At 62.4% G+C, this 24,894-nt stretch overlaps 1 protein-coding gene across 1 annotated transcript in view; it reads left to right on the forward strand.

Moving 5' to 3' along the window:
• The window catches only part of DAGLA (diacylglycerol lipase alpha), a 62,674-nt gene that overhangs the window by 33,810 nt on the left and 3,970 nt on the right, over window positions 1–24,894 (forward strand). The window contains 18 exon segments of the mRNA XM_058689248.1: window positions 4,129–4,267; window positions 4,664–4,875; window positions 6,252–6,353; window positions 6,795–6,933; window positions 10,217–10,304; window positions 12,157–12,291; window positions 12,516–12,593; window positions 14,483–14,607; window positions 17,377–17,530; window positions 17,909–17,992; window positions 18,125–18,202; window positions 18,763–18,843; window positions 19,937–20,079; window positions 20,429–20,497; window positions 20,850–20,922; window positions 22,375–22,571; window positions 23,275–23,404; window positions 23,923–24,110. Coding sequence (XP_058545231.1) covers window positions 4,173–4,267; window positions 4,664–4,875; window positions 6,252–6,353; window positions 6,795–6,933; window positions 10,217–10,304; window positions 12,157–12,291; window positions 12,516–12,593; window positions 14,483–14,607; window positions 17,377–17,530; window positions 17,909–17,992; window positions 18,125–18,202; window positions 18,763–18,843; window positions 19,937–20,079; window positions 20,429–20,497; window positions 20,850–20,922; window positions 22,375–22,571; window positions 23,275–23,404; window positions 23,923–24,110 — 2,171 coding nt within the window. The 5' untranslated portion in view covers window positions 4,129–4,172.

The raw sequence follows: 24,894 nt of genomic DNA on the forward strand, positions 1-24,894 counted from the left end.
CAGCCCCACAAATGGATGCTTCGGGTCTGCCGGGGCCTGTGCAGGCCCCAGTGACATCGTCCCAGCCAGTTCCAGCTACAGTGCTCTCAGGAGGGGTGTTATCCCAGCTTTGCAGGCAAAGAAACTAAAGCCCTGGACTGGTCAGGAGAGCCAGAGGAGGGGAAGATGGTTGTCCCTCGGTGGTCAGGGGAGGCACTGGGGTGGGACGTTTCCCAAAAAGCCAAGGACATGAGCTAAGAGGGAAAGGAGCCCTGTCCTCTCTGGCACTATGGCTGGAGGAGAGGTGTTGCAGCAGCTTTGGCCGGGTCGGGGGGGGGGGGCGGGGGGGGAGGCCGCACCTGTGGTTCAGGACACTGAGGCCGATGCCAGGTAAGACGTGCTCGCACCCCGGGGGCTCCGAGTGCGTGTCAAACACCGCAGGACCCAGGCCCTTAGGGACCCCTGGTTGAGCCGGGGCAGGGATAGGCAGCGAGGCATAGACGCGTTTACTATCAGACACTATGCCCAGGGCTACCCTGGGATGAGAGGTCTGGGGGTCCCATAAGGGAGCAGCCTGTTGTAACTGTCAAGAGTGGGTTTCAGAGAGGCCATGACTTTGGGCTGGCCTGGAAAGGTGAGTAGGATTTTGCCTGGCAGAGGAACTGGAGCAAGCAATGCACGGACTCTTCCAACAGGGTGTTTTTTAGGGCGATGTAAGTTTTGGGGGGAGTTGGGAAAGAAGGGTGGGGCAGTGTGAGGAGGGGATGGAATCCCCCGCCCACAGCCAGAAAGAACTGACTAGCTTAAGGCAGTCTCTGTACTCGTATCTGCCTATGCCCTGGATCCCCGGGAGTTGGAGAGCATTTTCCTGGTCCAGGACTCAGAGAGGGCCAGGCACCCGCACAAGGTTGCACAGCCTGCCAGCTGGAGACTAAGCCACTGTCTGAGGGGCTTGGACTTTATCCTGCAGGCATGGGAGCCCTGGAAGGTTTTAAAAGTAGCAGAGAGCCTGTACCTTTTTAAAAAAGAGTTTTGTATTTTCAGAAAGAGGCACTCCCCAGGTGATTGATACTTAACTTGGGAGCCTGAATCACCAGCAGGGAAATGGGGCTTTGCGGATGGGGGAAGAAAGGGACCACCAAGGGCTACTCAAGTCAATCCGTCCACGTGAGGGGGGTCTTGGCACCCCATTCAGACCTGCCAGAGCTGGGGGCCTAGCCAGGGGCTGCGGGGAGCCCCCAGAAGTGCCTCCGTTCTTCCCCGCTGGAGGAGGCACCACTCCTGCCCCAGAGATGCCAACTGGTCCAGGGTGAGGAGGGGAGGCTGTGAGCCCCACAGATGCAACTGTTGGAGGGCATCGACCCTGTGCCCCAGGGAAGGAGAGCGAGAGGAGGTGCTTTGTGGCAGCCCCAGACCAGGAAGTAGCCTCTGCCCCCCCCCACCCCCCGCTGAGACATTTCCTGCAGATGAAATCACATCCCCAGCAGGGGAACAGGCCCCCATTGTGAAGGGCTGGGGTCTCAGAGAAAGGGCGCCTTTCAAGCCCTTAAAAATAGCAGCCCTGAGATCCATGAATCCACATGGAGTGAAGCGGCCCAGCCTCCCCCAGCGGCACAGGCCCTGTGACCCCCATCCCACACCGTGACCTGTCGTTGACCAGCCACAGTATCCACTAGCCCAGGCGGGGGAGGGGTGGCCGGTTCCCACCCCCACCCCCACCCCCCAGGCTCACAAGCTCTTCCTCTGCCTTGCCCACTCCCTGAGCCCCTCCCTGCCATTATCCAGCACCTCTGGGGCCTCTGCTGGCATTCTCTCCCGTGGTCCTCCCCAGAACTTTAGCAGGTGGGGTCGAGTGACATTTTACAGATGAGGAAACTGAGGCACAGCTAGTAAGTCACACAGTTAGTGGGTGTCGGGGCCCCGGTTTGAAGCCAGGCAGCCGGGGCACCCGGCCCTGTGCCAGGATCCTGGGGTGGTGGGCTGGCCCCGGGTACAGGCTGGAGGAGCAGGGCACCCGGTGGGATCAGCCCGAAGGAGCCCTGCCACGTGAGCTGGGTGGGCACTGGCAGCGGCCGTGGCTGTCGGCCTCAGGCCGGTCGCCCCCTGAGCCTGGGCAGAGGCTAGCACTGCGGGCATCACTCCGGTGGCTTGACAGAACTGACAGGCCTTCGGGTACCTCCGCGGGGCCAGGGGCCAGGCTCTCCCCATTTCCCGCTGGAGCGCAGGGAGGGCAGGGCTGTGCGCACACACGCAGGTCGCGTGTGAGTTCGCAGGTATGAGGTGAAGGAGTGGTAGCCGGTCTAGACTCCTAGAGGTGAAGGGTGGGGATGCCCCTTGGGGGATGGGGGAGGGCCCTCTGCAGGGCCCCCCCCCCCCCCGAGAACACGATGGGTGGGTGGCTGGCAGAGGCAGGACCCTCCAGCCCCCCTAGGACGGCACACCCCTTCCTCCCGCCACCGCAGGGGTCTGGGCGGAGTAGCGCTTAGAGGGGATGGGAACTGCAGCACCTGCCGGGACCCAGCTGGCCCCCTGCGCCACCTGGAGACGGGAGGGGCTGGGGAGACCCGCAGCTGAAACACCAGCTGTTGGCAGCGCTGGCCGGCCCCAGCCCCTCCTGGGACCCACCGGCTGGAGCCCCGGCCCTCCACCCCCAGCCACCCCACCCCACCACGCGGCTCCCGGGCTCTTCATCCTTCTCCCCACTTCCCAGAATCCGCGCTCTGACTCCTCCTTGGAGAGAGTGGGATGATGTCACTTCCTGAGGGGGGAGGAGTAGGCACGACCCCGACAGGCTAGCCCGCCCGCCCGCCGGGCCGCCAGCTCGCGGGGAACAGCCTGGCAGCGGCTGAAGTGGCTGCACCAGGGGGAGAGAGAGACGGGCTGGCTTGGACATGCCGGCTGGCCCCCCGGCCCCATGTCCCCTCATCCAGCCTGAGGGCCGTGCCCACCGGCCGGGGGATACCTGGTCACTTGCTTCCCGAGTGATGCTGGTCTCCGAGGACACTCGCTTTCCCCGGAGCGGTCACCGGGGAGAGGACTTGCCGCCCGCCTCTGGACCAGGTGCCATGTAAGCCTCTGGGCCTGGGGGCAGCTGCCCACCAGCGGGGGCGCCCACCCCCCCTACAGCAGGGGGTCCTCTGCACAGTTCAGCACAGGGCTACCCTGGAGCCCCTCACCAGCATCTCCCCGAATGACCCCCCTGTGGGGAGCCTCCTGGCCCGCAGCACTACCCTTGCTCCTGGGGCTCTAGGGAGCTGGGGGTCCCTGGATTCCTGGGCACTCCTCCCTGAGCTTGCCTGTGGCGAATTTGAACTCAGCGGCTTCGGAGGGTTTTGAACTGGGCGGCAAAGGTTGTGCGGCTCGGCATGGGCATGGAAGGTGTGGCTGCCAAGACGGGGTGCCCTGCAGGGCCCAGTCACTACCCTTCGAGTAGAGGGGCTGGATGGCCCCCATCATGCTCCTGACCCCGGATCCCAACTATGCCCCTCCCTACCAAGGGGCATAGCTGTGGTTGGGCATTCTGCCTGATGAGTGTAAAATCAAGTCACACTCCCAGGGGTCCAGCAAAGCAAGAAACTGAAGAGCTCATTCAACAGCTCCTTGCTGAGCACCTACTGCGTGCTGGGCGCCCTCCCGCCTTTACGCTCGGCCCATGTACGCCCCTACCCCCACCTTCCCCAAGGTCTTCAGCCTTCTGCTTGTTTGTTTTGGGCTGAGAAGCCCCCATCCCACCCCAAGGACTGCACGCACTGGCCAGATCTGGAAAAAAGGCAACAGGGGACCTGGGGGCTTCCCTGATCCCACGTAGGGAGAGGCAGGGGGTGAGCCCAGGTCTTTAACGGAACTGGGAAGTTACTGTTGCGGTGACCCCAGGGAGAGCCAGTCCCGAAGGGCCAGCACCAGTCTCGGGGACAGGAGAGTCCTCAGACATAAGGCCAAAGCCAGCGTCTAGCTGCTGAGGTCCTTTATATTGGCTCTGGGGGTGTGGATAGGGCCGGATGTAGGTCCTGCCCCGGGATGGATCAGCATTTCCGATGGCCTGGAAGCCCATGGGCCGTAGGGCCTGGGAGGGATGCTCGCGTGCTGGCCACGCCTGGCCGAGGAGTATGCCATAGCAGCCCAGCCACAGGGTCCTCTGCTGTCTTGCAGGAGGTGAGCACCAGGCCCGCTGAGCCTCTGCAGAGCCGCCAGCCATGCCCGGGATCGTGGTGTTCCGGCGGCGCTGGTCTGTGGGCAGTGATGACCTCGTCCTGCCGGCCATCTTCCTCTTCCTCCTGCACACCACCTGGTGAGTCTTGGGGCCATGCCACAGGCCTGGAAGAAGGCCTTCTTGGCCATCCGTGCTGCCCCTGTCATGCTCCCAGCTCCTAGGAGTTGGTGTCTGGAACCCCCACCACCTAGGGACATACCCACGTGGTGCCCAGAGGCCTTGCCTGGCCACCACTGGCCCTGGCCCCGTGACTGGGCAGGGCCGCCGCCACTGTCCCCCCGCAGCTGGCAGCTGGGCTCCCTGCTCTCGCCTCCCTGTTCCCGGCCACCCGTGTCCTCAGAGGCACTAGATAGCAGGAGGACGGTGCTCCTGAGCCGGAAGCTGTGGAGCCCTCCAGCCGCTGAGTCCTGGCTGGCCAGGGAGCTCGGGAGGTGCCCGCGCGGCCTGGCCCCTCTCACGTGTGCGTTTCCCCAGGTTTGTGATCCTGTCTGTGGTGCTCTTCGGCCTGGTCTACAACCCCAACGAGGCCTGCTCCCTGAACCTGGTGGACCACGGCCGCGGCTACCTAGGCATCCTGCTGAGCTGCATGATCGCCGAGATGGCCATCATCTGGCTGAGCATGCGCGGGGGCATCCTCTACACAGAGCCCCGCGAATCCATGCAGTACGTGCTCTACGTGCGCCTGGGTAAGGGCCACCCGCCTCGGGTGGGGGCGGCTCCGGACCACCCCCACCTCCACCCTCCTCTCGCGCTCCGTCATTCATCCAGCCAACATCTGGTGGGCACACGCGATGGGCCAGGCCCTGGGCCAGCACCAGGGTCCAGCGGCGAGCCAGCAGGCTTACTGGGCTTACGTTCTGGACCAGGGGTGGGCGGACGGTGGCCTGAGGGCCACATCCAGCCTGCCGTCTGTTTCTGTAAATAGTTTTATTGGAACCCAGCCACACTCATTCGTTTACGCGCTCACTCCCTATGGCTGCTTTTGCATGACTCTAGCGGAGCTGAGTAGTCATGACAGAGAATAGGACCCGCAAGTGTAAGATACTTACTCTGGCCCTGACAGAAAAAGTTCTTTGGCCCCTGTTCTAGGCCAAGTGCGTCTCTTCAGCTGCTTTGAAATCCTCCCCCAGGCAGCGCTCCCCTTCCCCAGAAGCCTCTCCGGGGCCCAGATTCGCTCCCTGGGGGGCCGGCCTGTGTTCTCTTTCTGGGCTTCGGTTCCAGCTGCTGTTCCCGGTGTTTCCTCGTGAACGCTTCTCTGGGGCTTCTGTGAACTGCGCTAAGCCCTTCCCCTTGCTAAGTGAGGGAGGAGCCATTTTTGGTCTCATTTTACAGATGAGGAATCTGGGGCCCAGGGAGGCTAATTAGCTCCCTTCAAGGTCACACGGCTAGTGTGTGTGTGTCAGAGCTGGGGTTTGAACCCAGGTTGTTTGTCTCCAAAGCCTGGAGTCTGAGCTGCCGCAGGTGCTGCCTGTGGAGCCGGGGTCTCTAACGCTGCCCCGCGTCCCCACACACCACCATCCCCCCCCCCCCCCCCCCCCCCCCCCCCCCCCCCGGCCTGGGCAGCCGCAGCGGCCTGCTGGGGTTCCTCCTTCCTCCTGAGGGCCGGAGCCTCCTCCTGGGGAAATAGCAGTCTCTGTGAGTGAACCCTCTCCCATCTAATTCTCCGCAGTCCTGTAACGCAGACGTCATCACTCCATTTTACAGATGAGGAAACGGAGGCCCAGGGAATTAGGTAACTTGCCCAAGATGTGCCTGATACTGGAGTTCACAGGCATAATTCTAAAATCCTGAAAGAACACAGAAATGCCACCTCATCCTCCGCCTTTCCAGGGGGATCACCCTCTGAGGGGGAACCTCAGGGGCCCTTGGGCATTTAAGCTGGAACAGGTGGCGGGCACGCTGTGGCGGGACAGAACGGTGGCGGGACCGCCGTGCCCCGTGGGCCCCCTCTGCCGCGAGGCTGGTGGCCCTGCCGCAGGAGGGACCGGGCTGAGGTTCCGGGGCCCTTCCCTGGCAGGCCCACCCTGGCCGTCCTTCAGCCAGCACCCTGCTCTCCTTGCAGCCATCCTGGTGATCGAGTTCATCTATGCCATCGTGGGCATCGTCTGGCTCACTCAGTACTACACTTCCTGCAATGACCTCACTGCCAAGAACGTCACCCTCGGTATGTGAGCCAGCCCCCCCCCACCCCCCCTGGGGGTTGGAAGGGACAGGGTCAGCTTAGAGAAGAGGAAGCTCAGGCACCTCCCAGGGCAAAGGGTTTCCGTGAGGACACTGGGCAGGATGGCGGTGGCCTTTATCCTGCCGTCTGCCATCCCGCCTCAGAGGAACCTGTTGTGTGCGGGGGGCGGGGGGGCGCAGCCTCACCAGAAACCCGCAGAGCTGGCCGCTCTGAACCAAGGGTGGGCCTTGGGGTCATGGCTCAGGGGGACTCGGGGGGGCACGGGGACAACCACAGGGACAACCAGGTGACCAGAGGCCGGGGCCGGGGGCTTCTGAGCCTGGCGGTGACAGGGAGGCTCCGGCGCCCCTTTCCCCAGAGCTGGCGAGCCAGGGAGGTCCCCCCCAGCACCTCCCCACCTTGTTTCCCACCGCCGCCCCGTAGGGATGGTCGTCTGCAACTGGGTGGTCATCCTCAGCGTCTGCATCACCGTCCTCTGTGTCTTCGACCCCACGGGCCGCACCTTTGTCAAGCTAAGAGCCACCAAGAGGCGGCAGCGCAACCTCCGGACCTACAACCTCCGGTCAGTTGGCTGGGCGGGCGGGCGGCCCCCTAGCAGGTGCGCGGACGGGCGGGCACAGCCGGCCCCGAGCCGCCCAAACCACAGCTCCGCCTATGTGAGCCACGGGCATTGGCCAAAGTCTTAGCGTCTCCCTGCCTCAGTTTCTTGGTCTGTAAAGCAGGAATAATGACAGCTCCTGCCTCCGACGGCTGCTGTGAGATTTAAATAAAATAAGCGGGAAGTGCTTAATGCTGTGCTCACACGCTTGGTACGTGCTCGGTAAATGGGACCGTTGTTACCATTGCCTTCGTTTTCAGTGCTTTTTTGTTTTTCTTGTTTCTGTTTTCATTTATTTTGAGAGAGCACAAGAATGTGCATGCGTGCAGGGGTGGGGCAGAGAGAGGGAGAGAGAGAAGCCCAAGCAGGCCCCACATAGGGCTCAAGAGCCCGATGCAGGGCTGGAGCTCACGAACTGTGCTACCGTGACCTGAGCCAAAGCTGAGAGCCAGACATTTAAACGACTTAAGCTCACTTAAATGACCGAGCCGCCCAGGTGCCCCCATCTTCAGTGCTGCTAATCACAAGGGTCATAATAGCACGAAGCACGCATAACCCAAGCCAAGCATCACGTGTGCTAACTAACAGCAGCTCTGTGAGGTCACCCCTATAATGCAGACAGAGCTAGGACACAGAAGTTGTGTGACTTGCCTGAGTGACACAGCCAGGATATGATGGAGCTAGGCTCAAGCTTTAGGAGATCTGGCTTTAGGGCCCTTGCTCCTAACCACTTGGCTAGGCTGCCTCTACGATTAGGGGACCTGGAGAAGGTTAATCAAGGAAGGCTTCCTGGAGGAGGTAAGTTTTGCACAGCCTTTAAAAGAAAGGGGAAAGCTGTGCCATGTTAGAGGAAATGAGGGAGGGAATCGAGGGTCATAGTGATTCCTGTTTCCTGAAAGAAAAAGAGAGGGGAGGGGGGCTTCCAGGGTGCCCCGTGGTGACTCTACTATGACCCAGGCTCTATGAGGACCCCCTTTTGCACCATCAGTCCACTGGGTCATTCTCCAACCCTGGTGCTGTTAGGAGACCCATTCTATCGATGAGGAGGAGTCGGTCCCAGAGAGGGCAGGTCACTTGCCACAGGTCATGCTGATGAGAGTGGTCGTGGCGACTCCGTCTGCAGGGCAGGGGAATCAGGAGCCCTCAGCCGGGGGCCGCGGGTCCCCCAGGAACTCTCCCCACCCCGCCCTCCTGCCCCTCCGCTCTGGGCTCCCCTCAGGCCCTCCACGTCAGCTCGGCTCAACGGCCAGAGCCACACCCGCGCCTGGGCTGGCCACCTCCCAGCCCAAAATACCAGGTCCCGGAGCCAAGGCCCTGGAGCCCGTTTTCCCTGGCGGTGCAGTGGGCCACCACCACCCCGTCCCATTTTCGCGCTCAGAGCCCACGCCCCCACCCGACCTGGTTTCTGGGCTCCTGGGGCCCTGGGGAAAAAAAAAAATCTCCCCTCTCTGATTCTGGGTAATTGCCCTGGGGGCCCAGGAAAGCCAACGCCTTTGCAGTTGGGGGCTGTCGGTTTAATTAGAAAGTTTTCCTGTGGTTTCTGGCCCTGTGGGGGCAAGAGGCCTCAGAGCTCGGGGCTCCGACCTGTTGTCTTCTCCAGCTCTCCACAGGGGTCAGGAGGGCAGCCTAGGCTGCAGCTTGGTTAATATGACCACCTCTCACTCGGGCTGGTCTCCGCTGGCCCTCCCTCAGCTCTGAAAGCCAACAGTTTTTTTAACAAGGACATTTTCAAGCCTGCCTGCCCTTTCTCCACTTCCAGGAGAACGACACTGACAGGTTATTTTAGCATCTGGAAGTCAGGAAGCTGTTTAAGTCCCGGGCCCTCTCTCCTTCCAGGGAAATCTCGTAGGGGTTGGGAGAGAGATTATTCCCAGCGCTATTCCCTGGGAGCCTTGACCTTGGATCTTTGCAGGGGTGTCTTCCCTCCCTTCACTTTAGTGAGCCCCGGGGCAGAGGGGTGCTGGGTCCATGAACTTTCTATCTAGATTCAGTGTCTCTCTGCCGGTGTTGGTCTCCAGTAGCCTAACTGATGCATGAGGCCAAACCTGTCACTGGCTCCATCTGCCACCTGGTGGACCTAAGGGGTAGTGCCGTCAAGTGTATAGTCAGCACTTTCAGTCAACCAGAGGCCCAGCAGCAAATACTCTTTAAAAGCCCATTAGATTAGAAAGAGTTAAAGAATGTGATGCTCTGGGAACCCAGCTTGCCAGCATGCTGTCCCTTCATCAAGCCCCTGGCAGGTGGGATGTTGGTTTATGACATAAGGCTGCCCAGGTCCCTTAGAGCTGGTAGATCCCAGAAGCGGCAATTCCCTTCTATCCTTCGCACCCTTTCCTAACCCCCTCCTCTAGCCCTAGAAAGCTCTGTGGCTTTCCCTGTTCCTTGTGGCCCACTGCCTTATGGAGCCAGGGCTGCAGGAAGCAGCCCCTAGCTGCAGAGAGAAGCCAACAGGCTCGGCAAGGAGGGCCTGGCCTGTCACTCCTGATGGATACTAAGAGCCTTGCAGCCATTCGGGGCCACCCCTACTAACCACCAAGCATCAGGATCTGAAGGGGCTGGAGGGAGGGGGAGGGCACACGTCACAAAAGCAAACCAGCCCTGTCTCGCTCAGTCTGGAAACTGACATCTTTAATGTTGGTGCTCTTAAATTCACACCCAAAACACCCCGATTTCTGGGCACCCAGAAATTGGAAGGGGCCCAGTGGATAATTGGCCAGTTGCTCTGCCTTTGGGTACAGACTCCTGGATACCCTGACTCCCCATCAGAGCAGCTAGACAAATTGGGACTGGGTGGGGGGTGGTGGGAATAGACAGGCGCCAGCCATGCAGATGAAAGGTGGAGGCCCTTGTCCCCTCTTATGTAACAGAGCCAAGGCGTTGAGAAATACAGAGCCTCATCTGGCCCTTAAACTCCCCCCAAATACAGGGAGGGAAATCCTTTCCAAGGGGAAGTAAGTCTGTCCAACAGGTCTGCTCCGGGTTTCACAGTGACTAGGCTGAGAGGCCCAGCACCCTGCTGTTGTCTCCCAGGGCTCATAGTTTGCGCCGTTGGATACCCGAGCAGTCCCCAGTTTGGGCTCCCACCTCTGAAGCCCCCAGGCCCAGGCCTGTTCTCTCCTAGACCTCCTGCCGGGGAGCCCTTTGCTGCGATCCTGGGAACAGGCTGCCCTGTTTCCATCCCATCTGGACCTAGGCTCTTCCGGTCCCATCCCCTGACCTCACACATACCAACTCTCCCCCTCTGCAGGCACCGCTTAGAGGAGGGTCAGGCCACCAGCTGGTCGCGCCGGCTCAAAGTGTTCCTCTGCTGCACTCGGACGAAGGACTCCCAGTCAGTAAGTACTGGGAAATCTCTCCCGTCAGGTTTACATCCTGCTGTCAGCCACTCCGGAGCCCTCACTCCGTGGCAGAGCCGGGCGGGGCGGGGCTGGTCGATGGGCGCCGCCGGGTTTTAAGCAAGAGCGAGGTGACAGCCTGCTCACACGAGGATCTGTTATCCGCTGACGGCACTCCCTCCAGCAGGCGAAACAGCCGGTCCCCTGCTTTGTCGAGGGGACGGAAAGGTTTCGAGACCTTCCATCCACCCCCTTTGGAACTTACAGCCTAGTTTGGGGAGGACGTACTGAAAAACCAGGGTGGCCTGAAAGCAAAGAACAGCATGGGAACACAAGTGACTCTGGGAGATGCTTCAGAGCTGTCAAGTGCTGAGCCCCAGTCGCACCCAGTCAGCCTCCACACCCTGTGCTCTGTGGAGCAGCCGCGGGGTCAGGCCAGTCAGCGCCGGGCACTACGGAAGAAAGGCCCGGTCAGCTGAGGGTGGCCCCTGGTGGGGCGGCAGGGCCCCCGGGGTCCTTGAGGCAGAGTCCCCCCCTCCCCACCCCAGTGCTGGCAGGGCCCTTAGACACCATTTAGTGGCCCCTCCTCGTTTTACAGATCAGGCGGCTGAGGCCCAGAGGGCCCAGACTTGTTCAGCGTCCCACAGCTAGTTAGTGGCCGAGCCGGTGAGGTCAGGAGACCACTCCTCCCCGAGCCAGACAGCAAGTGCCCTCCATGGAAGCCGCCGGAGGCCCGAGTGGCTCCTTCCCACCAGCAGTCCCTGGTGAGCTGTGGAATGAGTAATCGGGTATAAGAAAGCCCCACCCCCCTCCGTCCCTGGAGGTGGTGCCTCTCCATCACTCTGCTGTGTTGCTGAAAGTTGGAACTGAGTGCCAACATTGAAAATCAGGGCGTTTACGTACGGGTGGCATCTCTAGACCTGGCTCGCGGCGCAGTCAGCCGGGGGCTGAGAAGGAGCAGGCTCGGTCTGGCCTCATTAGGCCTTTGAGTTTGCAACCCCTGATTTGTCTTTCCTTACAAGTGCCAGGCACTCAAGGGTGAAAGAAACCCAGCAAGAGAGAACCACTCGCCACGAGTGTGTTCCCGTCACAGCCTCCCCTAAGAGGTTAGGGAGGTGCTTCCAGACTTCTCCTCCGACTGAGGCAGGGAAGGCACTGAGCGCACCGACCAGCGTGGCCGCCTGGCCCGGGCTCGGGCCGGCCTGAGGACCGGGCTTACAGGGAACCTGGGGAGGGGGGGGCCACTGGCCCAGAGTCGCACCTTCCTCCAGGCACATCGTGAGGGTCCCTGAGCCTGCAGCTGTGGGCAGCTGGGGGAGGGGGCCTGACACCCCAGAGGCTCAGCCCTTAGGAGGCCGTTCGAGGTCACAGCTGGTGGGAGGTGGGAAGAAACTCAGCGTGGAGAGGCAGCGGCCAGGAGCTCAGTTTTGGCTTCTCTGCTAGAGAGAAAGGCGGAGGAGAACAAGCCGGGCCGAGCAGGCCTTGATTCCTAGTGACTGGGGAAAGAACAGGAAATGGCTCACGTTGGCATCTGTGCGTGGTAGGCGGTGATGGTGAGTGCCGTAGGAGCTCTGAGGACAGAAGAGGGCCGGGAGGTGGAGGACGGACGAGGTTCGGTGGCTGTCCCAGACGGCTCTGGCCAGGTCCGCGGGGCCCAGAGCCCAGGCTAGGGCCCCTGGGGTCACGGCTGCAGAGGGCCACGTGGGGTTGGGCCCAGCTGGCGCCGTGCAGGTGCCGGGGCGAGCTTGCACCGGGCCCAGAGCAGAGCCCCGGCCCTGGGGGATTCACGCCCGGTCTCTCGCCCTCTCTCCCGCTCCCCTGCCCCTGCCTCCCACCCCCCTGGACCTCACAGGATGCCTACTCGGAAATCGCCTACCTCTTCGCCGAGTTTTTCCGAGACCTCGACATCGTGCCGTCCGACATCATTGCGGGCCTGGTGCTGCTCCGGCAGCGGCAGCGGGCCAAACGCAACGCGGTGCTGGACGAGGTGAGCGCCCGCCCTCCTCCCGGCGTCTCCCTGCTGTCCCGGTGCCACTCCCCAGGTTTCCGGAGGTCACCCTCTGACGCCAGCTCCCCACCACACGCCCCCTTGGGGGGCATCGAGGGCCTTGGGAAGCAGGCAGAGTGAGAGCCTGGCGGGCCTGGACCCCCTTTCTCAGCCACGCAGCTGGACCTGGGACAGCCAGCCGCCTTTACATGCTGGTTTTACAGGCGAACAATGACATTTTGGCCTTCCTGTCTGGGATGCCAGTGACCAGAAACACCAAGTATCTCGACCTCAAGAACTCGGTGAGTCCGAAGCACCCCCCACCCTGCCTGCCCCCGGGTCCCTCTCCCTCTGCTGGGATGAGCTGAGCAGACCACCTGCCAGCCGCCCCGACAGCGGGCTGCACCTGCTCCTCCCTGAGTCCCCCTGCAGCTCTCCGGCCAGCCGCTCACCTTGGTTCACGCACCCCTTCATCCCGAGAAGCCCCACCCCCACCCCCATCACGCTGGTCTTCCGGACAAAACCCTGGAATCTGCTTAACCACACTCAGAACGTTTGGTCCTGGCCTCTTGAGGTTATCAAGAGCTTCACGGGGTGGGGGTGGGGGGGGAGCTGCTTTTATTATTTGCCGCTGCTGCTGTGGTCATAAAAGACAGCAGGACGTAACCCGCTGGTTTCAAGCTTTTTTGAGCAGCAGAACCTCTCCTCGGGCATCTTGGCTAGAAATCCGGTGTGTCACAGGTAAAGGTGGGGCCGGTCCTGTGGCTAGGGGAGCCCCTCGCCTGCCCCCCCCCCCGCCCCCCGCCATACCTCAAGGGCCCTGTGTTCCCCGGGCTAAAACTGCAGCCGGCAGCCTCAGGAGCAAACCCACTTAGGGACGCGTCAGCTCCGCCACTGTCGCCATGACCTTGGGCGTGTCCCCATCCCCTCTGAGCCCGTCCCTGCGTGTGTAATGGTGCTGGGCCCACCTTCCACACAGAACTCCGGTGGGGAGAAGAGGAGCCATCCGGAGTCCAGTTCCCCGCAAGGTCTCGTCCGGGACCCTACTAGAAAGGATTTACCCCTTGTAGCTAAATCCCCTAGAAAAGCCTCCGTCTGTCCCCACCACCCAAAGTAGGTGTTCGTATCCCCTCTGAAAACAGCCCACCCACGGCAGGTGCCCAGCCCAGCCGGGCTTCCCCGGGGCGGCCCTGGGCTCTCTCACCATGTGAAGGGGGAGGGGCAGAGGCAGGCAGCAGAGCCTTGAGGCGCTGGGGTCCCCGCCTGCTGCTTGGCAAAGCCTGCCCGTGCCCCGCCCTCCAGCCAGAGCCAGGGAGGATGATTGCTTTCTTCAGCTCATTCCTAAAGAGCAGACAGGGCTGGCCCAGGGATGGTTCTACCCCTCTGGGCCCTTATTAAGGAGCTACCTAGTTCACTTCACGAGATGACTAATCACCCTCTTTAACTTTTACAAGGTGACTAATTCCCTCGAAGTGCAGGGGCCCTCCGGTGCCTGGCACACCCGGGACACTGGAAGCCGCTTTGCTGGGACACCTGTGCCTCCTGTGTCCTTCCAGCCCATCAGGCTGATGACAATAGCCACTGGCCTCAGACACCGGGTTTCACACTGGCGCCTTTCTCTGGAGAGATCCCAATCTGCTCCAGACGTCCCCTAGGAAGCCTGTGATTTGACGAGTCAAACTGGAGTCTCCCTGGATTTGCAGACCAGGAACCCGAGGGCCGGGAGAGCCAGCTGACGGCTTCTCTGGTCACCCAGGGCCTGCAGGGCCAGCCCTGCCGCTCAAGGCCTGGATACCCCCAGCTGGAAGGGGTTAAATCTCTCTTCCCAGGCCTGATTGCCGAGGCAGGGTGAATGCCACCCCGCCTCCCCCTCTCTTCCCTTGTCGGAAAAAACGGGCAAGGAAATCGATCCAGCACTGCGAGTGTTTTTCTGTCCCCAAATCATTAATTCTGAGGTTGGAGCAGCAGGACAGGCCCCAGGAGGCTTCGTGCCCTGGTTGCACGGAGATAATTAGGGAAATGCAATTATCATCTAGAGGGGCGGTCCCTCCTCCGCGGTGGGAGCCGGGGGGCCTACAGCCCCCGGGGAGGCTGGCAGGACCGCTCCCTCCTCCTTCCTGGGGAGCCCTTGGGCCCAGAGGCTGCAGGCGGAAAGGGCAAGGGGTGACTGACTCCGCTTCCTCTCTTCCAGCAAGAGATGCTCCGCTACAAAGAGGTCTGCTACTACATGCTATTCGCTCTGGCCGCCTACGGGTGGCCCATGTACCTGATGCGGAAGCCTGCCTGTGGCCTCTGCCAGCTGGCTCGGTCCTGCTCGTGAGTACCCCGACCTGTCCTTCTGGCCGGCCAGTGCGTGCGGAGGAGCCGAGGTCCCGCGGCTGGGCCAGCCTGTGGGACGCTCTCCCTGAACAGACTGTGCCTGCTGCCCTGCCCCCACCTCCCCTGTGGTCTGCAACCCGCCCTTCCTCTCCTCCACCCCGCCTGTGGGCCTCGACCTTTCTAGTCACGCATTATCCCCAGGCAGGGAAGAGCGTGGGCTTTGGAATCACGCAGATTCCAAAATCTGCTTTGAATCCAGATTTTGTCACCCGCAGCCTTGGGCGAGTCGACCCCCCCTACCTCTGCAAGGCTCGGTTTCTTTATCTGTGTAATGGGGATGCTGGAGCTCTTTTGAGAGGATTCAACGATAGCTGTCCAGCCTCTGGCACTGCTGGTTCCCTTCCCCTGCCGTGTCTGTCTCTACCTCTCTCAACCACTCCCCTCTGCCCACATCTTGCTCCCTCCTGCTCCTGTCCTGTACTCTGCCTCTCTGAAAGAAAGGATTTTCTGCAGCCCGCGTCAGGGGCCTGGTGGACTGTGCTTCCCTAAGTGGACCAGAGAAGGGCACAGCTCCAGGAGGGGCCCTTCCCCGTCCTCGGTGTGTCCACCCTCAGTGTGGCCCAGACAGAAGGAGGACAGCTCCCTGGCTCCCTGGTCCCGAAAGGCTGGCAGGCTGGGCGGCAGCTTCTGTCTGTGACACCCCTGCCCTTGGGGCAGCCACACCTCTCCTGCAGTGCCCTTTGTTTCCAGAAGGCTGGGTGGCCCTGGGGACCTGGTTCTCCCCATCCCCCCCCCCCCGCCCCAGTGACTCACAGAGTGGACCACACACCCCACGCCCCCTCCCACAGCGGGTCCTCCCAGCGTCCCTGGGAGTCCCTGCCGCTGCCTAAGAAGCTTCTTGAAATGAGCACCAGACCAGGAGTCCCGGGACCTGGGCTCTGACAGGCCCTGCGCCGTCACTCATGGGCAGGGTGGGAGCGTCATTTGTGCAGGCGGTGTCTGTCCCACCTGCGCATGAGGTATTTCGGAAGCCAGGGAGTCACTGGCAGGCCGGGCACTCGGGGTGATATGCAGGCAGGAGGGATGCTGCTGTTTTTCCGCTCCCCGGTGCTGCAGGGAGAGAGAAGACGGTCCTCAAGGCCAAGGGTTCAAGCCCAGGTCTCTGTCCCTGAAGGCCACGCTGCCGTGGCCATGGGCTGACCGGGGTTAGAGAGAGGAGACAGCTGCCTGAGAACAGGAGTCTGGCCCCCAGACCCAGGCCGGCCCCCACTTGGCCCTACGGTTGGTGGGAGCCTCTCCCAGCGTGGGTTGAGGTGGCCGCCCACCCCAGGCCCGGTAGCTTCCGAGATGCAGCCGGACCCTGAGTTTGCTTAGCGAGGCTACTCCTCATCGGGATGTAACAATCCCTTAGATGCTGCTTGAGTGAAGACAAACCTCCCAGCATTGCCGAAATTCAGGCTCCTTAATAAAATCCCAGCTGTCATCTCAAGACAGCTGGCAGACCGCGCTCTTGTGTCCGCTCTGGGCTCCAGGGCTGGTCGGCTGGGTGCTGGCTCCCTCTGGTGGCCTGAGGAGCCCCTGCACTCCCTAGCAGGGTGCCCGGCTCTGACACTCAGCCCCTCGTTGAGGGGGATGCCTACCCCGTGTGCCTGGTGCTGGGGACACAGCGGTAAACCAAGCAGAGCAAAGCCTGCCCCGTGGAGCCATCGCCTGGTGGAGAGGTACAGACAGTACACAGACAGGGACCCGGAGCCCGATGGAGCAGATTGATGCTTTGGGGAAAAATAAAGTCGGATGTGTTGTCAGGCTGGGGAACGCTGGCAGGGGCCTGGCTGTGCTAGATGAGGTGTCCAGGGTGGACGTCCCCGTGACATACATTTGAGCAGAGGTCTGAAGGAAGTGAGAAGTCCTGTCATGAGATATGGCCAGTGCATCTGAGGGCAGTCAGGAAGGCGGGTGGGGCCGGTGGGGCCGGAGAGAAGTCGGAGGTCGCAAGCCAGAGAACCAGGGCCTGATGGGGCAGCGCCCTTGACCCTTGCAAGGACTCCAGCTCTGACAGTAGACAAGAAGGGCATCGCTGTAAGGTTTTGAGTGAAATGATGTGGCTTGACTCATGTCTCAGAGGCTCACCCTGGCTTCCGATCGAGAATGCCGAGGACAAGAGTAGAAGAGGGAGACCGGTCGGGAGGCCGCCACGACACTCCAAGCCAGAGATAATGGTGGAAAGGGTGGGCGCCAGGGAAGGTGGTTGGAGTCCGTTCTGAATCTGAAGGCAGGGCGAGCTGATGTGCCGACCACCAGGCCGTGGGACGAGAGGTGGGGGGAGGACCCGAGGCCAGGTCCAAGTCTGGGACTGTGCACAGAGCAGCTGGGTGTGGGGGATTCAGGGAGCACGTGGGGGTGGACCATCGGGGACTGGGACCTGGCATGGTTGGATGGGGGCGTCTGGAGGCCGGGAGCAGGGCGGGCGGTTCGGTAGCTCGGAGGAGGTGTTCAGTGCCGGAGAGCAGGAGCAGGTGTGGTGAGCGAGAAGGCGGGAAGATCGTTGCTCTGGCGGAGGACGAGCCCCAGGAGGCTGCCAGTGAGGGAGAAGCAGTCCAGGGGTGAGGGGGAGAGAGCGTCGAGGGCGAGGGAGAGACCCACCCGGTCCCATGCTGCCAGGAGACCAAGTAGGCTGAGGACCCTGGGACTTGCGAGGGAGGTTCCAGAGACGACGGCAGAGAGAATGACTCTCCCGGGTCTCTGAGCCCTCTGCCACCTCACCAGGTGCTGCCTGTGCCCTGCGCGGCCCCGCTTCGCCCCGGGAGTCACCATCGAGGAAGACAACTGCTGTGGCTGCAACGCCATTGCCATCCGGCGCCACTTCCTGGACGAGAACATGACCGCGGTGGATATTGTGTACACCTCCTGCCACGACGCGGTGAGGGGCCGCCTGCGCCGGGCCTGCACTCCCTCTGGGGCTGGGAGGTGGTCCCCGACCCCACACCCAACACTGGGGCTTCTCGGCCAGCCTTTTGGGGGAAGGGATCGAGGGAATAAGCAGTGAGGGCCTGGGGAGGGGGCGGCGGTCTTTCTAGACCCTGCAGGCAGGACAGCTGCTCTCAGGCTGTCTGAGCTGGAGGGGAGCCTGGAGGGCAGGGCGGGCTGTGTGCCGGGTGGGGAGGGAGCCCCCGCCAGCCCTGCGGGGCCCAGCGGCCAGGGGAGCCAATTCCATAGCAGGAAGACCTGCTCAGCTCACTCATTCCCCAAGTCTAGCCCCATCCCAAGGCCATTCGGCTCATGAACCCCCTTATCCTAGGTCTATGAGACCCCCTTCTACGTGGCAGTGGACCATGACAAGAAGAAGGTGGTGATCAGTATCCGGGGAACCCTTTCCCCTAAGGTATGCTGCCTGTGGCTCCCAGCCCGCCCCTGTGGACACCCTCACAGCCCCCGAGGGGTGCCTGTCATCCTCACCCCTCACCCCACCCCTCACCCCTCACCCCACCCCTCACCCGTCCTCTCTTTCCACAAGGATGCGCTGACAGACCTCACTGGTGACGCTGAGCGCCTCCCTGTGGAGGGGCACCACGGCACCTGGCTGGGACACAAGGTACGCCCCGTTCTGGGCCCCTTGCCTTCTCTCCAACCCTGCTGGCACACAGACCTGTCTTGTTGCTGCGGTGGGGGGCCTCCCTGCTTGCGCCACCCCCCCATCACCCCCCTGAGGTGCAGATTCGTCTAGAAGTTCACTGTGGCCCACCCACCAGGACCCCCACGGTCCTACCTGGCCCAGATCCTGTCCCAGAAAAGCCTGAGGAGGCAGCACCTCACCCTACTTGACCTCCTGGCAGCACAGGACCCAGGGGGTCTCTCCCTCGCCCTCAGACGCTCTCTCCCCTCCCTCACTGGCAGCCTCCTGGGGCTCGTCCTCCACCAAACCACTGGTTTCTGGTAGACAGACATGCCACTCTTCTGAGCCTCAGTTTTGTCATCTGTGAGCTGGGACTGATGTGAGAAAGTATCCACCAGGCCCCACAGCCAGGTGGTCAGGAGGGCCAAAGGGGAAACAGGACAGGATTAGTGAGCTTCCAGCCACTGGTTTTTACTGGTCTCTAAAAGACCTCCCTCCCTCCCTGCCCGTGACACCCACCTCTGTTCCTCCTTACCCAGGGAATGGTCCTCTCGGCTGAGTATATCAAGAAGAAGCTGGAGCAGGAGATGGTCCTGTCCCAGGCCTTTGGGCGAGACCTGGTGAGGCACTTTCCCTGCCAGCGAGCCCTGGCCACGCTGGCCCTGCCTCCCCGAGGGCCACACTGGGGGCAGGATGCGTTGAACGGTGGCGCCTCCCCAGCAGGCCAGGCTCCTACAGCCTCCTTTGATGCCTGGCTCCCGGCCCCCTCCTCACTTGCTCAGTGCCTCCCACCTGCTCTGACGCCTTCCTCTTTTGCACCAGCATTTCTTGGGCTCCCCTGCTCAGCCCCACCCAGTTGTGAGCACCTGTTCCACGCCAGGCACTGGAGGCCCGAAGACGGTTCGGGCCAGGGGCTTCAGAATCTAGAGCAGGCGATGGAAAATCGTTGCAGAGCCGATCGAAAGGGGGTCACTCTGGTCGGGGTGATCTCCCGAGGTGCTGCCAACTGCTCTTCCCAAAGCCAAGCCGTCCCTGGTCCCCGGAGAGCCCAGTCTAGCGTCTGGGGCACAGAAGCAGGGGCAGGTGAACAAGCGATTATATCAGAGTATAATCTTTACGGAACGTACGCTGTTACACCAGAGTATGGTCACCATGTATGAAGGTCTGCCACAGGTGTAGATGCAGCGTCTAGGAGGAAGCCAGCCTCTCCTGGAAAATCAGAAAGGGCTTCTCCGAGGAGGTACTCTGAGCAAGGTTTGGAAGGATGAGTAGGAGTTTGTTAGAAGAGTCCCCCCGAGGGGCGCCTGGGTGGCGCAGTCGGTTAAGCGTCCGACTTCAGCCAGGTCACGATCTCGCGGTCCGTGAGTTTGAGCCCCGCGTCAGGCTCTGGGCTGATGGCTCGGAGCCTGGAGCCTGCTTCGGATTCTGTGTCTCCCTCTCTCTCTGCCCCTCCCCCGTTCATGCTCTGTCTCTCTCTGTCCCAAAAAATAAATAAAAAACATTGAAAAAAAAAATTAAAAAAAAAAAAAAAAAAAGAAGAGTCCCCCCGACAAGTTGCTCTGCGTGAGTCTAGCTTGGCCCCCTCTCTCTGCCCCGGCAGCCGCACAGCACAGACACGATCCCGGGACTCTGGGAAGACCCATCCGCCTCCCTGGTTTCAGCTAGTCCAGACAGTCAGCGGGGCAGGGCTCTCAGGTTTCTCTCGGTTTTCAGGGCCGCGGAACCAAACACTACGGCCTGATTGTGGTGGGCCACTCCCTGGGTGCAGGCACGGCTGCCATCCTCTCCTTCCTTCTGCGCCCCCAGTACCCTACCCTCAAGTGCTTTGCCTACTCCCCGCCAGGGGGCCTGCTGAGGTGAGCAGCCTGGGGCCTCGGGGTCAGCTTGGGTCGGCTTGGGTCGGCGGGGGCTAAAGCCTTGGGAGCCGGCCCCGGGGCAGTCTGGCTTCGGGTCTCACGGGGGCCTGGGACTGGCCCGCTAAGCGCGGGGGAGGGGGGGGGGGGTGGCTGCGTCAGATGCCAGGCAGACCCCAGGATCCATGCCCGGCAAAGCCTCACTGGCAGGAAAGGTGCGACAGGCGGCGGGCGGCCTGGCCTGGCACCCGTGAGCTCCCCGGAGGGCCTCGAGTCACAAACTGACCCCAGGAGTGCCGGAGCGGGGCCCGCTCACCAGCCCTGCCTTAGCACCCCCTGGCTTCCTTTGCAGCGAGGACGCCATGGAATACTCCAAGGAATTTGTGACAGCTGTGGTTCTGGGCAAAGACCTTGTCCCCAGGCGAGTCGCAAGTCACAAGTTATGCCCTCTCTCCACGGTCCCGGTCCTGGTCCCGGTCCCGGTCGACTGTTCCTCCCTCCCCGGGGGATTCCCATCTCCCCGGGGGGGAATCCCAGAGCCCCCAGAGCCGGAGGACGGGCGGCCCCACCCTGCCTGACCTCCCTTCCCTGGCTCGGCCCTGCCGAGCTGCTGACTCCCGCCTGCCTGTCCACCCCTCCCACCCTGTGATCCTGATGGCGTGGTCTTTTTGTTTCTGTGGCTGCCATGTGCCTGCCCGCTCTGCCCCCACACCCCACGCCTCTCCCGGGCCCTGGCCAGGCCAGGCTGACACCCGTCTTGCCTCCTTCCCCAGGATCGGCCTCTCCCAGCTGGAAGGCTTCCGCAGACAGCTCCTGGATGTCCTGCAGCGAAGCACGAAGCCTAAAGTGAGCCCCCGCCCCTCCCTCCTGCCAGGGCACGCTGGGCCCTGGGCACCTCACCTGTCCTGTGCCCTGCCTGTCCCTTGGCACAAAGCACAAGAGGCCCCAGCCATGTGAGGCCAGGCTGTGTGTGGCTGATGTCATGGGAACCCCAGGCCCTCAAACTCTCAGACCTCCAAGCTCACCACGTCTCCCTGCTCCTTGTACAGAGGGGGAAACCGAGGCTGAGGCCCAGAGTGGGCAGGGGACTTGCTGTTGCTTACACAAGCTGTAACTGAGTCAGGAAGGGAACCAAGGGCTTGTGTGGCTGATGTCATGGGAACCCCAGGCCCTCAAACTCTCAGACCTCCAAGCTCACCACGTCTCCCTGCTCCTTGTACAGAGGGGGAAACCGAGGCTGAGGCCCAGAGTGGGCAGGGGACTTGCTGTTGCTTACACAAGCTGTAACTGAGTCAGGAAGGGAACCAAGGGCTCCTGAGTCCCCATCACCCAGAGCTTCCTAAAGTCAAGAAAAAGCAGGCCCGAAGCCCGGTGCTTCGACTTTGCGACAGGAAACCCCCTGCCAAGCCCGCTGCGGCTCCCCAGGCTCCATGAGCCGGGCTGCCACCGCCAGAGGGGATCTGGGTACACTTTGTTCTGATGTCCGCTGTGGCTAAGGAGAGGATCAGCCCTTCCTCATACCTCATCAGGTCTCAGAGGAGGACACTGGGGGGCTCCTCCTGTGGCAAGCCGGCCTCAGCATGCCAGGCGGGGGCGGGTGCTGTGGCCAGGTACCCGGAGACAGGCAGGCAGGGGCTGACCTGCACCAGCTTGTCCCCTGAGACCCCCAGGCCGGCCCCCACCCCATTAACCATCTCTGCCCAATTTGGCCTGTTCCCAACCTTGGTGCCCATGACCCTCCGGCAGGCAGGGCCCTGGGTCAGGCACCAGGTGGCAAAGGTGGGCAGGGCAGCAAAGCCTTAGGGGGCCATGTCTGCCTGGAGGAGCCTGGTTCTGGAAGGTAGAGCTGTTCCTATCAGACCCAGGCCTGTGCCCTTGTCAGGCCCAGGAGGCAGGTAGCTGGGAGCCAATCCAGACGTGCCCAGGCCTGGTAGGTGCAACTGCGATGAACTTCGGGTTCTGTTCTGTCTCTGACTCAGGAAATGACCTAGAGCAAGTCCCTTCCCTTTGCTGGGCTGTTTCCCCATCCTCTAGATAAGGGGTTGACTGCTCTTCCAGCCCCTTTCCAGCCCTGACATTCAACAGTGTCCTATCATCTGCCCTTGGCACTGTTTGGCCATCCTGGCCACCATATGCCTCGGCCACTGCCTCCTTAGGTGGGCACTGTCCTTCCCTCCACCCATGGCCATCCCAGCTCCCACCTGTCACCAAGGGCCCTCCTTCTGAGGACCCTTCTGCCCCTGCCCACCCAGCCAGCCCTGCTCAGCTCTCTCCCCATCTCCCCCCTGCCCCGCACAGTGGCGAATTATCGTGGGGGCCACCAAATGTATCCCCAAGTCGGAGCTGCCTGAGGAGGTGGAGGTGGCCACGCTGGCCAGCACGCGGCTCTGGACCCACCCCAGTGACCTGACCATCGCCCTGTCAGCCAGCACCCCTCTCTACCCACCCGGCCGCATCATCCACGTGGTCCACAACCACCCAGCAGAGCAGTGCTGGTAGGGTGCTGCCCGCGACCCCGGTCAGCTGGGGGGGAGGCAGCGGCCAGGGGGGTGGGGGACCGGGCTGGCCTTGCTTCGTCACCCCTCGGAACGGGACGGGGCGGGGGTGGTGGGCAGAGGCTGGGAGATACTGGCCCGGGACGCTCACTGCAGGGGTTGCCCTATCCTGGGGCACTGGGAACGGAAGAAAAGTCCAGAGCGGGACTCCAGGCTCCTCCCTTGGCCGTGTCAGACTTTGTTCCTGAGCAGCTCTTCCCATTTAGGAGCCACATAAAAGCAGAGGCCCTGGAGGGGTCACCCTGAGGCCCCGGCCAGCTCACACCTCAGGTGTCACTTGGCATCCCCTCCGGGATTAGACGGCAGCGGTTGTGACAGGGGCGGGGCAGGGGTGGGAGCGCGAAGGTGGACAAGCTACACATCGACCTCTCTTACTTCGTGCTCTCTCAGAGGGTGGGGCCTGGGTCCTCCTTCCCAGCGACCCCTCCTGCCCAGGGTTGGGGCAGGTGTGACCCCGGCCGCGAGCAGGTAGTAGGCTGTGTAGGGACGGCGGCTGAGGCCCATTTGGCATAAACGGTTCCTGGCTGGGGTGGGGGTGGGGGTGGGGGCTCAGGGTGAGGCGAGAGCAGGGAGCCCGGGGACCTGGGGGCCTCGGCCAGGGAGTCACCCCCACTCAGCTTCCCTCCGGCGCCTGTGTCCCCAGCTGCTGTGAGCAGGAGGAGCCCACGTACTTTGCCATCTGGGGCGACAACAAGGCCTTCAACGAGGTGATCATCTCGCCGGCCATGCTGCATGAGCACCTCCCCTATGTGGTCATGGAGGGGCTCAACAAGGTGAGAGCCCCCGCGCGGCCCCGGGCAGTGACGTCACCTCAGCGCCCCGCAGCACTCTGCTGGGCTGTCTCCGTCCCCACATTACGAGCAAGGGTGCAGACTCTCAGAGGAGTGAACCAGAGCTCGTGTTCTGGCCCCCACGCCCCCGCGGTCTACCTCGCCACGTGGCCCCGTAGTGGGGAGCTTAGGAGATTCCCAGGGACCTGTCCCCGAGGCGGGCTGAGCTTAGAGGGCCTGGAGGCCACCTGGCACTTGACAGGCGCACCACCACCCACGGGCACCCTCAGCCATCACCTGACCGCGGAAAGCTGACCACAGGGAAGGGAAACCCCAGCCTGGCCCATCTGTGGGGCAGGCCTTCCTGGTGGGGCAGGGACCTGGGGTGGGGGGACAGGAGCGGGGCCCGGCTCACCCCACGAGGCTCTGGCCTGAGAAGCCTGGCCTGCTGCCCCGCCCCCCCCCACGTGATTGTCACTCCTCCACCACCACCACCACCAGCTTGCCTGACCCGTCCCCAGGTGCTGGAGAACTACAACAAGGGAAAGACGGCCCTGCTCTCTGCTGCTAAGGTCATGGTGAGCCCCACTGAGGTGGACCTGACTCCCGAGCTGATCTTCCAGCAGCAGCCGCTGCCCACAGGGCCACCCGTGCCCGCCGGCCTCGCCCTAGAGCTGCCCACCGCAGACCACCGAAATAGCAGCGTCAGGTGAGCCCCAGGCGCCCAGCCCCAGCCCACCCCAGAGGCCGCTACAGGTGCCACAGTGTGTCCCAGAGCACGAATGTCTGTGCGCGTGTGTACTCTGTGCACGTACTGGGCCCACGTGTTCACGGAGCTCTGCGCACGTGCACAGGAGAACTCGATCTCGATCCCCTCTGCTCAGGGTCTCCCGATCAGCTCCCACTGCCCCCGAGCCTGCCATCACTGAAGCCCGCGTGGGATAGTGGCCGTCTAGGGACGCACAGACACATGGCCACAAGCACACAGGTTCGCTCGTGGCCATCTGGTCCCAAACAGATGGATACCCACGCACTTACATACGTGCACACATACGTGTTCGTGTTGAAGCGGACGCGTGCACATACGTGCTCACAAATAGCTCCAAGTGCACAGAGAGCCCACGCCAGGACAGGCAGCCGTGCACGTGAATGCGTGAGTGCACCTGTGCCCAGACCGAACCACGGAGACACGTTTGGGGTAGCTGACATACAGACGCTTGGTGTGCCTGCCGTACACAGAACACAGAGCCGTGCATGCATGCTCCCAGGCCCACCCACACTCCGTATTCACGCACACTCTTACCAGGGGGTGGCTCTTACAGGGTGCCTCCTGGCGGGTGGGAGTCTTCCTGGCTCTCTGGAACCCTGCCCGCCCAGGTTACAGATTTGGCCAGGAGGCTGCTCAGAAGGGTGGTCGCTGCTTCCTCGCCCTTGGCGGGGACACCTGGACGTCTCTCTCTCCCATTTGTGCATTTCCTGTGGCAACTACATGA

This window comes from Neofelis nebulosa, chromosome 10 (assembly GCF_028018385.1).
Source record: "Neofelis nebulosa isolate mNeoNeb1 chromosome 10, mNeoNeb1.pri, whole genome shotgun sequence".
NCBI lineage: Eukaryota > Metazoa > Chordata > Mammalia > Carnivora > Felidae > Neofelis > Neofelis nebulosa.